Genomic DNA, 14,537 nt, shown 5'->3' on the forward strand with positions numbered 1-14,537 from the left:
GCAGTTAAGAATTAGATGCAGGTTAGTACATTTAAAGCACCACAGTTCCGAGCTTCACACCATTTATTCTGATCTATCTTTCTTGGGTCCAAAGCGGATAAGCTCAGCCAGGGGAAACAACCTTTCAACATCTATTTAATCCACTTAGCTTATAGTTTTTTAACTCATTACTTGATCTAGTTTAAGTTATAGGTAGATTATATGAAATATTTAAATATGTAACATGAACCACTACAAGTATTGAAGCCAAAAAACAGAACCTCCTTCCCTTCTACATTGAATTCCCACTTACCAAATTCCCAACTTTTACCAAAATTACCAACTTTTATACATTGTTTATGATGCATTCAGTTTCTGACAACTCTGAGCGACCCTGAATAAATACTGCAGGATATTCCCCACTCACCAGGCGAACATCAGGGCGTCCCTTTGGCCAGGGATAGGGGGGTGCGGTAAACATCGGGACGTCCCTTTAACCAGGGATAGGGTACAGCGAACATCGGGTGTCCCTTCGGCCAGGGATAGGGGGGTGCGGCGAACATCGGGACGTCCCTTTAACCAGGGATAGGGTACAGCGAACATCGGGTGTCCCTTCGGCCAGGGATAGGGGCTGCGCGCATCGGGTCCTGCTCACAGCCCGCAGGACATGCTGGGAGGGTGAGGAGCATGCACGCAGACTCCACTGTGCACGCACGCAGCTGCCCGCAGTGTTTTCTGCGCTGGGCTGTCGCTCCGGCCCCCCCACTTCACTATCTACGCCACACTGGGACACCAGAGACTCGACAGAGTGGGCAGGTTGGGGCCACCTTTTTTCGGCGCCATTTCCAGCACGCAAGGTGGCCGCATTTAGGATAAGTGTGCCGAAAAAAGGGGTTGGGGAAAATTGGGCCCTTGGAGAGATGATCTCATTGAAACATAACATTCTTAAGGGGCTTGACAGGTTCGATGCAGGGAGGATGTTTCCCCTGGCTGTGGAGTCCAGAACTAGGGGGTCACAGTCTCAGAATAAGGGTAGGCCATTTAGGACTAAGATGAGGAGAAATTTCTTCACTCAAAGGGTTGTTAATCTTTGGAATTCTGTACCCCAGAGGGCTGTGGATGCTCAGTCGTTGAGTATATTCAAACAGAGATCGATCGATTTTTGGAGATTAAGGGATGAATATGGGGATAGGGCGGGAAAGTGGAGTTGAAGTGGAAGATCAGCCGTGATCTTATTGAATGGCGGGGTAGGCTTGAAGACCGAGTCCTGCTTCTATTTTTTATGTTCTTAATATGTTCCTCTTTTTTGTAGGATATTTTGAATTACTTGATCTATGTTTCTATGATATTTCCTATTTATGAATAAATATTTTTCTTTTATATTTCACTACCTACTCAGACTTCCCTCAAGCTCATTTTCATAGCTCCAACTATGCTTATTTTAAAGTGTACTTTGCTTAAAGTATACTCCGCAACTATCCAGGATAATCCCAGATCACCGGTGTCAGATCCCAGTTTAGAGGCAAACGTATCCACTTCAGTACTGTACGCTCACTGCATTAAACTTTCTCGAGCTCAGAAGATCTGCCTTCAACATTGGGAGTTAAGACGTGATCTCGGAACCCCAGATGGCTTATAAAACATGAAAATCTTGTGCAATATGAACCTGACTGAATGTATCACCATTTCAAAATACAATTTGAAGATCATTGAATAGAAGTGTTCACTTTCAGATTGTTACCTAGCTGCTTCGTGTACAGCAGAATCGACCAATAAATCTAAAACAGCTTATGTTTTTATTGATATTAGATTAGTTGCAGCTAGATAAGTTGATTTAACCCTAGTACAAGAATAATGTATGCAACTTAAGTAGACTCTTTGATGTACAATGGATTAAGTTACTAAGAACCAAATGGTAGATTACAGTGTTTTGTGTTACTTAAATGAGACCACGCAGATTTATCAATATAACGAGCATGTTTCTTTTGGCCCTTTTTCCATTCTAGAGAAGTTTAGAGAAGATACGAACTTTTACTTGGAAAATATTTGAGCTGTTCAAAGTAGGTAATCATGATAGGTACTACAATAGGTCCAGATGCAAGAGAAGTTTTAACCGGAGCTGCCTATAACCAGAATAGCTTTAACAGCACCGAATAAGAAATGGAGATTTAAAAACTGCCAATGCTGGAAATCTGAAGTAAAAAGAGAAAATGTTGGAGATACACAGCTGGCCACTCAGTTTCTTAAAGAGAAAGGACAGGTTTATATTTCAGATGGAGGCCTTTAGTTGGAGTTTGGGGTATTCTAACAAAGTGCCTTTGTGTCTTTTCTCTTTCACGTATTGATGACCTGTTGTTCATTTCCAGCTATTTCTGGTTTTGTTACTTAATAAGCTGTTGTCTTCAGCATTATATCACTGTACATTATACAGGGTAGTGCAATAAGATTAGTTTGGAAAAAACTCTACTGCATTTATTATTGATAATCTGAGTTCCCCAATAGCTCGGTGGGTTTACATGGTAAGTAGCTGACCATTAAAATCCCTGGGTCTGTGCTGATTTGAATTAGCTGATCTCAGCTGTGAAGTACACTCCACTGGGGAGAAAACCTGAGCGGCTCAGAAAATATAAGTAAACCGAAGCTTTGTGTTTGTGTAACTGCAGGCATTTTAGTCTTGTATGGGGCCACTCCACAAGAAGCAGGTAATCTGACCATCTGAGATCTCTGAGTTTATTTTGTGTGATGTAAGACAGGAACAGTTAGGGTCGGTGCAGTGATTGACAAGTTTGCCTATTTTTACTGTTCTGGTATTGTCCGCCAGTATAGAATGAGTATGTTCGATTTGGCCAAGTTCTCTGATTATTACAAATGGGTATGATTTGGTGGCCATTACAGAAACGTGGTTGTAGGGGGGCCAAGACTGGGAATTAAACATACAGGGGTATCTGACAATTCGGAAAGATAGACAAGAAGGGAAAGGAGGTGGGGTAGCTCTTTAATAAAGGATGATATCAGGGCAGTTGTGAGAGACGATATTGGCTCTAATGAACAAAATGTTGAATCATTGTGGGTGGAGATTAGAGATAGTAAAGGGAAAAAGTCACTGGTGGGCGTAGTTTATAGGCCCCCAAATAATAACTTCATGGTGGGGCGGGCAATAATCAAGGGAATAATGGAGGCATGTGAAAAAGGAACGGCAGTAATCATGGGGGATTTTAACCTACATATCGATTGATCAAATCAAATCGCACGGGGTAGCCTTGAGGAGGAATTCATAGAATGCATATGGGATTGTTTCTTAGAACAGTATGTTACAGAACCTACAAGGGAGTAAGCTATCCTTGTAATGAGACAGGAATAATAAACGATGCCCTCGTAAAAGATCCTCTCGGAATGAGTGATCACAGTAAGGTTGAATTTGTAATACAGATTGAGGGTGAGGAAGTAGTGTCTCAATCGAGCGTACTATGCTTAAACAAAGGGGACTACAGTGGGATGAGGGCAGAGTTGGCTAAAGTAGACTGGAAACACAGACTAAACGGTGGCACAATTGAGGAACAGTGGAGGACTTTTAAGGAGCTCTTTCATAGTGCTCAACAAAAATATATTCCAGTGAAAAAGAAGAGCGGTAAGAGAAGGGATAACCAGTCGTGGATAACCAAGGAAATAAGGGAGAGTATCAAATTAAAAACCAATGCGTATAAGGTGGCCAAAGTTAGTGGGAAACTAGAAGATTGGGAAAATTTTAAACGACAGCAAAGAATGACTAAGAAAGCAATAAAGAAAGAAAGGAAAGATTACGAAAGTAAACATGCGCAAAACATAAAAAGATAGTAAAAGCTTTTACCGATATATAAAACGGAAAAGAGTGACCAAAGTAAATGTTGGTCCCTTAGAAGATGAGAAGGGGGATTTAATAATGGGAAATGTGGAAATGGCTGAGACCTTAAACAATTATTTTGCTTCAGTCTTCACAGTGGAAGACACAAAAACCATGCCAAAAATTGCTGGTCACGGGAATGTGGGAAGGGAGGACCTTGAGATAATCACTATCACTAGGGGGGTAGTGCTGGATAGGCTAATGGAACTCAAGGTAGACAAGTCCCCTGGTCCTGATGAAATGCATCCCAGGATATTAAAAGAGATGGCGGAAGTTATAATCTACCAAAATTCTCTGGACTCTGGGGAGGTACCAGCGGATTGGAAAGCAGCTAATGTAACGCCTCTGTTTAAAAAAAGGGGGTAGACAAAAGGCAGGTAACTATAGGCCGGTTAGTTTAACATCTGTCGTGGGGAAAATGCTTGAAGCTATCATTAAGGAAGAAATAGCGGGACATCTAGATAGGAATCGTGCAATCAAGCAGACGCATCATGGATTCATGAAGGGGAAATCATGTTTAACTAATTTACTGGAATTCTTTGAGGATATAACGAGCATGGTGGATAGAGGTGTACCGATGGATGTGTATTTAGATTTCCAAAAGGCATTCGAAAGGTGCCACACAAAAGGTTACTGCAGAAGATAAAGGTACGCGGAGTCAGAGGAAATGTATTAGCATGAATCGAGAATTGGCTGGCTAACAGAAAGCAGAGAGTCGGGATAAATGGGTCCTTTTCGGGTTGGAAATCGGTGGTTAGTGGTGTGTCACAAGGATCGGTGCTGGGACCACAACTGTTTGCAATATACATAGATGACCTGGAAGAGGGGACAGAGTGTATTGTAACAAAATTTGCAGATGACACAAAGGTTAGTGGGAAAGCGGGTTATGTAGAAGGTACAGAGAGGCTGCAAAGAGATTTAGATAGGTTAAGCGAATGGGCTAAGGTTTGGCAGATGGAATACAATGTCGGAAAATGTGAGGTCATCCACCTTGGGGGGGGGGAAAAAAAACAGTAAAAGGGAATATTATTTGAATGGGGAGAAATTACAACATGCTGCGGTGCAGAGGGACCTGGGGGTCCTTGTGCATGAAACTCTTTTTGGAAGATTTTGAACTGAACATAGCACCTTAGACCGCTCGGCCATGCTGACTATAAAGCCTACTGCACCTGGTATTCCCAGGCAGTCTCCCATCCAAGTACTAACCAGGCCTGACTCTGCTTAGCTTCCAAGATCAGACGAGATCGGGTGTTTTCCGACTAGGGTGCCATATGCTCCTTGTGCATGTTTGCAGGTGCAGCATGCAATCAGGAAGGCGAATGGAATGTTGGCCTTCATTGCGAGAGGGATGGAGTACAAAAGCAGGGAGGTCCTGCTGCAACTGTATAGGGTATTAATGAGGCTGCACCTGGAGTACTGTGTGCAGTTTTGGTCACCTTACTTAAGGAAGGATATACTAGCTTTGGAGGGGGTACAGAGGCGATTCACTAGGCTGATTCCGGAGATGAGAGGGTTACCTTTATAATAGATTGAGCAGACTGGGTCTTTACTCGTTGGAGTTCAGAAGGATGAGGGGTGATCTTATAGAAACATTTAAAATAATGAAAGGGATAGACAAGATAGAGGCAGAGAGGTTGTTTCCACTGGTCGGGGAGACTAGAAGTAGGGGGCACAGCCTCAAAATACGGGGGAGCCAATTTAAAACCGAGTTGAGAAGGAATTTCTTCTCCCAGAGGGTTGTGAATCTGTGGAATTCTCTGCCCAAGGAGGCAGTTGAGGGCTAGCTCATTGAATGTATTCAAATCACAGACAGATAGATTTTTAACCAATAAGGGAATTAAGAGTTACGGGAGCGGGTGGGTAAGTGGAGCTGAGTCCACGGCCAGATCAGCCATGATCTTGTTGAATGGCGAAGCAGATTCGAGGGGCTAGATGGCCTACTCCTGTCCCTAATTCTTATGTTCTTAGCAGCTTTGTACAGAGACTGCATCCCAGGTATTTAAAGTCAGATGTGTAACATTTGAAGGAAAGGATTCCTTGGTATTAGGTGGATGGCCAGTCATGAAATAAATCATAAACTTCCTTTGTATTAGATGGAACCAGATTGGGGCTTGGGCTTTGGAGCTGAAATTGTCTGCCACTTTTTCTTTCTGTGATACCTCTGGAATTCAAAAATACTTAATTGTACAGCAGCATAGAAATGTATGGATTTTCATTGCTGCAATTTTGCTGCATGTGTTACTGTGCACCATGTATGGTTTTTCAGAGCCCTTAAGTGATATCCACTGCTTAGATTTACATTAATGGCTTGTCTTTTGAAGGTTTTCCCTGAAGATTTTTTCAGTTGCTTTGACTTTTCCTTGCACAAGTAGCATTGAGGTTATACACATGTATTCAGGCAGGTAGGATTTGGTGCCAGTGCAAGTCCAGCAGACTGTCAGCTCTTTGACCCCTGCCACTACTGAAAATGACAGGCATTGTAGCACATGCTCACTTAATGAGGGCCTGCAAATAATAGGAATACGTCATCCAATTTATTTCATGTCATTCGTGCTCTAACAGTGATGCTAGGAATGCGTGTTCCTGGCGTGCGTAGTTGAAATGGGGTGTGGAGATGGGATTTAAAACTTAGAGGCTCCCAGGGAGTTGAATCCACAACTCCGAGAAGAGGAATGAAGAAATAAACCTACATTCCTCCGGCAGCTGACCTTGATGTGCTGTAGCAGCCACCCTAGGCCTGTCCCTCCCCACAAGTCAGGCTCCAATTTCCCACCGATTTTTTTTTTTTTCCAAATAATCTTGACCCCGGAAAATTGGACAGGGAGCCAGTGGGGCAGACGGACCCTGCCCCTTCCTGAAGACGTGCCAGGGTCCAGCCAGAGTTGAATCTAGGCCATGGTGTGTGCTGAGTTAATTTCGACCTGGTCAACAGTATGTGTGCTACACTTGGCCTCAGTACCTTGGAATGGGGAAGGAACAAAATCAGTAGAGAGTTCCTGCTTCTGATAACTATCTAATGATTTTTGCTCGAAAGTACAAGTGGCTGCCAGATGAGGATAGGATTGGGGTTTGCTGTGATGCCCTCCATGGTTGAATGGTCTGCTGACCCTCATTGTCAAAGCTAACACATAATGAATGGTCATATGAGCAAAGTACTGGAGGGTGGCGACCATCTTTGGATTAACGCCCCACCATATAACACCAATACTGAACTGATCAACGCATGGCTTCTTTGTCATTGTTACGCAGTACTAATTGTCACTTAACAGTACAAATTGTTCTTCATGTAGTGAAAATACACTAGTCCATTGGCGTTCAATCTTTTCCTTATGGTGAGATTCTACAAAGATTGTCACAGTGTTGGGGGAACTCCTGTCCTAAGTACTGAAAGGAAAACAGAGTTATCATTACAGAAAACATTTTTTTTATTCGTACAGGAAAAAATGATGCTGGTAACTCTTAAGTGCCTAATACATGGAAATCTGATGACCTCGCAGACCCCACTTTGAAAATCAAAGCTATTATATATATAACTTCAGATCAAGATTAGCAATTCTAGTTGTTTCTAAGCTTTCTACCAGCATAGTTAGAAATTAATCAGAGAAAATTGTGGTTAAGTTCCACAGACCATTGATTTCCATCTAAATGTATCTTGTAAATTTAAACTTTGGAATAATGTGCTAATTCTGCTACACTGCCTTTTCACTGTATGGGGAGCACTTATTTAAATGTTTCTGAAGCAATACATTAATATTCTTTGTTAGCTGCCCCATTGGCCTAGTAGTTGCAGGCACCGTTGAGTGTAACACTTAAGTTGTATATACCAGAGGATCCCAGGTTCAATTTTTGGTCTTTGTTGCATTAAGTGATTGAGCTCAAGCAGCGTTGGGAGCACTGCAATTGTACTAGGGAAGGAAAAAGGTGCTGGTGGAGGACAGCAGCGAGGTCAAGAAGGACGAGGAGGAATAATGCACCACGGTCACAGAGGATGCCATTTGTGACTGATTAAGGCCGTTACACTGCTGTGGCAGAGGCTAAAACCTGATTGGAGAGATTCAAAAATGGAGTTGCAGGAATAGATAGCAATTGATTTGGGAGGTAACAACATGTCCAAGGACTTGGAGAGGAAAGGGAGGTTGGAGATAGGGTGGTAGTTTGCAAGGACAGAGAGGTTGAGGATGGGTGTTTTGAGGAGGGGGATGATTACGGTGGTTTTAAAAGGATGGGGACTGTATCTGAGGAGAGGGAACCATTTACAGTGTTAAAGGCATGTGTACGTAAAAAAAATGCAGGGACTTAGTAGAAATACAGGGTTTATCTGTTAGGAATGTTAAGACTAAAAAGAAACTGGTCTAAATCTGGTAATGCTAATAGCAAAGCCACGATTATGATGGCTATAAATTGCTCATGGTGCTCACAGAGTAATCGCTACTCAGCTGTGTTCATTGTGAAATATTTGCAGTCATGGCTGTCATTGACTGCAAGTGCTGATGAGCAATAGTGAATCAACATATCTGTAACAGTTTAATAAATGTTTTAACTTGAAGAAACTGAAATTTTAAAATAAAAAGAACGTCGAGATTGATTCTATTATTGTTTTCAATTTTCAGAGCTATGTTTTGCCTTTGCAACTTAAACTGCCTCCGAAGACCTCAAACCCAGGAAATGATATGGATTCTGAATACGAAGAGAAAATGGTAAGAGTTGATCAGAGAATCTGAAACTGTAAAACCTCCACTATCCGCGCTCCTATTATCTGTCATTTATTTCCGATTATCTGCCAGAATTTTTACAGGACAAAATCTTTGTGAGATATTGGCCCCGATATTTGCTGGGGTGGTGGGAAGAACGAGTTTCCCTCAGGCCCTGCCAAATTTAATGGCAGGACCCGATTATCATTTATGAAATCCATTTCCTGGCCTCAGACAACAAGATTGAGGGGTGGTGGGTTGGCCTTCGGGACCAGGAAGCATGGGGGTGGGGCATCGATGGGGAATGCCTGAAGAGGTCGGGGGGGGGGGAGGGGTCATCAATGGGGGACCCGGAGAGATTGGAGGAGGAAGGGGGAAGCTTGGAGGGGGCTGGAGAGAGAAGGGGAGAAGATCGCGGGAGGGGGGGGGGGGAAGAGAGAGAGAGAGAGAGAGAGAAGATTGCGGGGGGAGGGGGCGGGGAGATTAAAGGAGAAGGGAGAAGATTGTGTGGGTGGGTGGTGAGCGGCAGAGAGATCAAAGGATGAGGGGAGAAGATTGTGAGGGTCCGGAGAGATCAGAGGTGGAGGGAAGGGGGAGTGGAGAGATCAGAGGAGGACGTGGGGGGGAGTGGGTGTGGGTTTGGAGGCGGAGAGATCAGGGATGGAGAGGAGAAGGTCGTGGGGGGCAGGAGAAATCAGGAGAGAGGATTACGCGGGGCCGTGGAGGGCATGTTCCAGGGAGGGGGTGAGGTCTGATCGCTGGGGAGGTCAACAGGTTTGCTTGAGGGCCAGTGGGGAAGCACTCCTCCTCCTGGCTCACAAGCAATGCTGGAAAAGCACTTGCCTTTTCATGCAGCACTCCTCGCCACCCTTTAGCTGCCGGGTTTCCAGAGGCCCAGGAAACCTGCTCAGCCACTATTAAAGCTGGAATTGAGGAAAAAAATCTGAGGCACGCAGCCTCATTAAATATTTAAATGTGTAGCCCACCTCCTGAGAGTGAGTTGGTCACCCGGCCCACCCTGTCTTTGTTAAAAACGGGAGTGGGCGGGTTCAATGTGGGCTGGGATCGTGTTTCAGATTTTTTTACATTTTTACTTCCCGTGCAACCAAACCCACCTGATATTTGGGGGTCAAAATTCCCCTACATCATCTTTTGTTACAATCGTACTCTTAATTCAAAGTTGCTTAATTTGAATTACCTGTTGAATAGAAGGTTATTTTTGCACAAATGGCTCCTATGATCTTTTATTGAACTTGAAATGCTGATAAGTTCAATTTTATTTCAGCAAAAAAACTGCTATGAACTAAAAGGAGCAGACTGTTGTTGTATTCTTTTCTTAGTGAATAAAATAACATAATATTTCTCTCTCGTTATTGTTGTACATGACTCCATTCTTATGTCTAGGGTAATGTGCACTTCATGTGTAAAACCAAACTGGGGATTTTTGGTTATCTTCAGGGGGTGGGGGGGGGGGGGAGTGGGCTGTTGAGTGAGTCTTCTCCATTGTCGCAGGTAAAAGTTCCACTGTATCTTGCTATTGAAATAAGAACTGTTTTAACGTGAAGGAACAAGTTTTAAGTTAAACTTTATTTTCCCTTTTTCCATAATAGAAAATGGATCGGACCAAAAGATTTGAATTTCTTTTAAAACAGACTGAGCTGTTTGCGCATTTTATCCAACCAGCTGCTCAGAAAACTCCATCATCTCCACTGAAGTTAAAACTGGGAAGGCCTCGAACAAAACAGGATGAGAAACAATCACTGCTTTCAGTTGGAGAGTAAGCACTGTTACTGATAAAAAAAAAAACTGCTTTAATTGCCTTTGTCTTTCTAATGCCTGACTGCCATTGTGCATCATCAAACACTTTTCATTTCTTCATAGCTTTAACAAAAAAATTCCATTCTTGGGCCATTAAACCCAATAGCAGATACTCTTGGCACAAGTATTTAGTTGGACAAATGACCTTTACCCTGTGCTTTCCCTTCCCCACTTTATTTTGACTGAAAGTGGTGTTTCTAATTTACGGATGAACGGTGTCTACTTAAAACAGTAACCTATCTTTTCCCTTTTCAATTGCTCATGAAACTGCTGTATGTTTCCAGCAGGCCCATCGAGTCCTGAAAAGAGAAAAGATAGGTTAACCACACTTCGAAAAAAAATGTCACTTCATTTGAGTTTGAACTATTAAGTGGTCTAATTGAAAGCGCTGTAGAGTTATGTTGTTGGAATGTACTGTTTGCTTTTTGAACCCAGTTCTGATGGTATTGAGTGATGTGCATGCAGCTGCAGTTTCTTTCAGAAAGGTTTTGATATAAACCACAATCATGCGCATAACAATGGGATTATTAATTATGGAAACATAAAAGTTTGACTGGAGGGTAGAATTGTAACAAAATCCTGACTGGTCATGTATAGCGTTAAACAAGCTGACCTGTCCAGTGGACTGAGGTCTGGGCCATTGTGTTCAGAGATGGGGGGGGGGCGGGGGCGGTCCTGACAGGAACAGTAGCAGGCCAAGTTGTGAGGGAATACACAGAGGATTTCTAGTGTGAATCTCTTCTGAATTCCCTCTTTGGTTTTTGTGAACTGTTCAACACGATATTAAAGCTTAGAAATTACTGTTTGAGATAATAGAAGATGAACATTTATATTATTTTGACTGGGTTAGTGCCCATGTTAAAATAGCAGACAGAAAAATGCCATCCAAATGGGTTAAAAGTTTATCTGCTAACATTGCCTATAAAGGTAGTAATTTCCAGACCTAAATATTTTCATGTGGTCTGTGAGGCTGACTGTATAACCAATGAGCAATTAGGTGGTTCTTTGGCATTGTCTTGGTCACTTCTGTAATCTTAAGGTTTTATTATTAGTGACTCTTCCAGGCAACATTGCTGCTGATTGTAGGCTAAGTAGAAGGATTCGATACCACAGTCACAGACGTTGTTTCTCATTTGCGCTCATCAAAATCTACAGTGCGACCGTAGAAAACGTGGACCATTTTCCATATCTCAGGAGCCTTCTATCAACAAGGGCAGACATTGATGACAAGGTCCAACACCGCCTCGAGTGTGCCAACGCAGCCTTCGGTCACCTGAGGAAGAGAGTGTTTGAAGACTAGGACCTCAAATCTGGCACCATGCTTGTGGTCTACAGGGCAGTAGTGATACCCGCCCTCCTATATGGCTCAGAGACGTAGACCATATACAGTAGACACCTCAAAGTTCTGGAGAAATACCACCAACAATGCCTCCGCAAGATCCTGCAAATTCACAGGCAGGATAGACACACCAACGTCAGTGTTCCCGCTCAGGCGAACATCCCCAGCAGCGAAGCACTGACCACACTCGACCAGCTCCGTTGGACAGGCCACATTGTCCGCATGCCCGACATGAGACTCCCAAAGCAAGCGCTCTACTCGGTGGTGAAGAAGGCAAATGGCATGTTTGCCTTCATAGCTAGGGGATTTGAGAATAGGAGCAGGGAGGTCTTACTGCAGTTGTACAGGGTCTTGGTGAGGCCTCACCTGGAATATTGTGTTCAGTTTTGGTCTCCTAATCTGAGGAAGGATGTTCTTGCTATTGAGGAAGTGCAGTGGAGGTTCACCAGACTGATTCCCGGGATGGCAGGACTGACATATGAGAGGAGACTGGATCAACTGGGCCTGTATTCACTGGAGTTTAGGAGAATGAGAGGGGATCTCATAGAAACATGTACAATTCTGACGGGACTGGACAGGTTTGGTGCAGGAAGAATGTTCCCAATGTTGGGGAAGTCCAGAACCAGGGGTCAAAGTCTAAGGATAAGGGGTAAGCCATTTAGGACCAAGATGAGGAGAAACTTCTTCACTCAGAGTTGTTAACCTGTGGAATTCTCTACCGCAGAAAGTTGTTGATGCCAGTTCGTTAAATATATTCAAGAGGGAGTTAGATATGGCCCTTACAGCTAAAGGGATCAAGGGGTATGTAGAGAAAGCAGGAAAGGGGTACTGAGGTGAAAGATCTTATTGAATGATGGTGCAGGCTTGAATGGCCTACTCCTGCACCTATTTTCTATGTTTCTATGAACTCCGACACGGCAAGCGAGCCCCAGGTGGACAGAGGAAACGTTTCAAGGACGCCCTCAAAGCCTCCTTGATAAAGTGCAACATCCTCACCGGCACCTGGGAATCCCTGGCCCAAGACTGCCCTAACAACATAAGAAACAGGAGTAGGCCATTCGGCCCCTCGAGCCTGCTTTGCCATTCAATAAGATCATGGCTGATCTTCTACCTCATCTCCACTTTCCTGCACTATCCCCACAGCCCTTGATTCCCTTAATATCCAAAAATCTATCGATCTCTATCAAGGACTGAGCCTCCACAGTGGAGGAAGAGCATCCGGGAGCATGCAGAAATCAAGCGGAAGGAGCGTGACAGAGACTGTAATTCCCATATTGGGCTGTACAGTTACCTAAGTACTCACTTTTAGAGTGGAAGCAAGTATTCCTCGATTTCGAGGGACTGTCTATGATGATGATGGATGCCTCATTAGGCCGTTCAGAGAATGCACAGAGGCACAAAAGTTAGCTATGGGCTTATCCTAAGGGAATGTTAGCCTGGGACCGTGGCAGGATATGTAGGACAGCGGAGTGGTGATGGGTTGGGGTAGTGATGGGGGCAACGTATCGGGGAGGAGAAGAATAAAAGATGACATGGCTGGGTGACAAGGTGGTCAGGAGAGATGGGCCAAAAGAGAAATAAAATAAAAAAGGGCGATGGAAGTAATGTGCTCAGTTATAGGTGCAAGGTTCAATTTGCTAATAGTTAACTGTTATTTGTGGTGTTATATGTGTGAATATCTTATTTGTTCACCAATTTAGAATGATTTTTTTTAAACCAGTGGAAACTCTCCTGTTGTAGTGAGAGCTGATTCAGCAAAGATTGCTGGCTGGAATTTTTCCTCAAAGCTGAAAATTGCTAAAAATGCCCTCTTGCCTACATTGCTACAGGTGAACCCACATTGTGTGTTGCAGTGGAATCACTGCAATGATCTTGAATTTCAATAGTGCCATTAGCTAACACCCCATTCAGTTAATTATTGAGCATTTTACAAACAAAAGTCACTTGTTTCATTTTATATAGTCTGCCTGTTTGTCAAGCTTCAAGTTAAGATATTTGGTGACTATGCCACCTATAATTTTTGCATGCTGTTGTGCGATAATTGACACACAGATTGTACCTTTAGTAACCATTGACTGCTGCAAAATGAGCTCATCAGTAATATTTGCGGTGAGGAAACCGCTTGGGTAGAGCTAGCACAGATTACAAGATCCATATGAGCATGAATTATCATGGGCAAAGGCATCGAACTGCACAATAGTGAAGAGGATAACCTTTAGGAAAGAGTGCCAACAGCGACGCATCATGTAGAGAGTAATTATAGTTTTCTCCTCTTATCCTTTCGATGTATTGGAAGCAGGAGTTAGGATTAAACAAGTCAGTCCAGCCAAATTAACGGGTTTAATTGAACAGCTGCCACCCGAAATGGGGTTTGACATCATCTTGTTTCATATTCTTAACATAGAATCCATGCAAGAAAAAACTAAAACTGAGACTTTCTCTGACCAATTGGATGAATGCACCATCAGGTGTAGAGACCAGAAAGCCCTCTGTTTGATGCAGAGTTAGCAGTTCTTCAGGTGGACAGTAATTGGGGGATTTTGGGGGGGGGGGGGGGAGTTGCCTTCACATTGTAGGATTATACCCGAAAGCTTGAAATATGCTGAGCATGCACATTGAAATGACATTGCACATAGGCAGTGTCACACATGACCTGGAGCCTCGGAGCCCCAGGATCTGCACCATTGCCCCAGTGTTTTCACCAGCGAAATGATATTTGTTCCTTGCATTACAGCATCAGCTGTGGCTCAATGGGTAGCAAGTTCGCCTCTGAGTCAGAAGGTCGTGGGTTCAAGTCCCAATCCAGGAACTTGAGCACCTAAATCTAGGC

General features: G+C 43.5%; 1 protein-coding gene and 1 pseudogene across 2 annotated transcripts in view; one reads left to right on the plus strand and one right to left on the minus strand.

Moving 5' to 3' along the window:
* The window catches only part of smarca1 (SNF2 related chromatin remodeling ATPase 1), a 107,016-nt gene that overhangs the window by 11,967 nt on the left and 80,512 nt on the right, over positions 1-14,537 (plus strand). For both annotated transcript variants that reach the window (XM_070882699.1, XM_070882700.1), the window contains exons 3-4: positions 8,470-8,556; positions 10,161-10,327. In XM_070882699.1, coding sequence (XP_070738800.1) covers positions 8,470-8,556; positions 10,161-10,327 — 254 coding nt within the window. The remainder of the gene's footprint in view (positions 1-8,469; positions 8,557-10,160; positions 10,328-14,537) is intronic.
* LOC139266369 (5S ribosomal RNA) lies at positions 5,017-5,134 on the minus strand (annotated as a pseudogene).

This window comes from Pristiophorus japonicus, chromosome 6 (assembly GCF_044704955.1).
Source record: "Pristiophorus japonicus isolate sPriJap1 chromosome 6, sPriJap1.hap1, whole genome shotgun sequence".
In the NCBI taxonomy this organism is placed as follows: Eukaryota; Metazoa; Chordata; class Chondrichthyes; family Pristiophoridae; genus Pristiophorus; species Pristiophorus japonicus.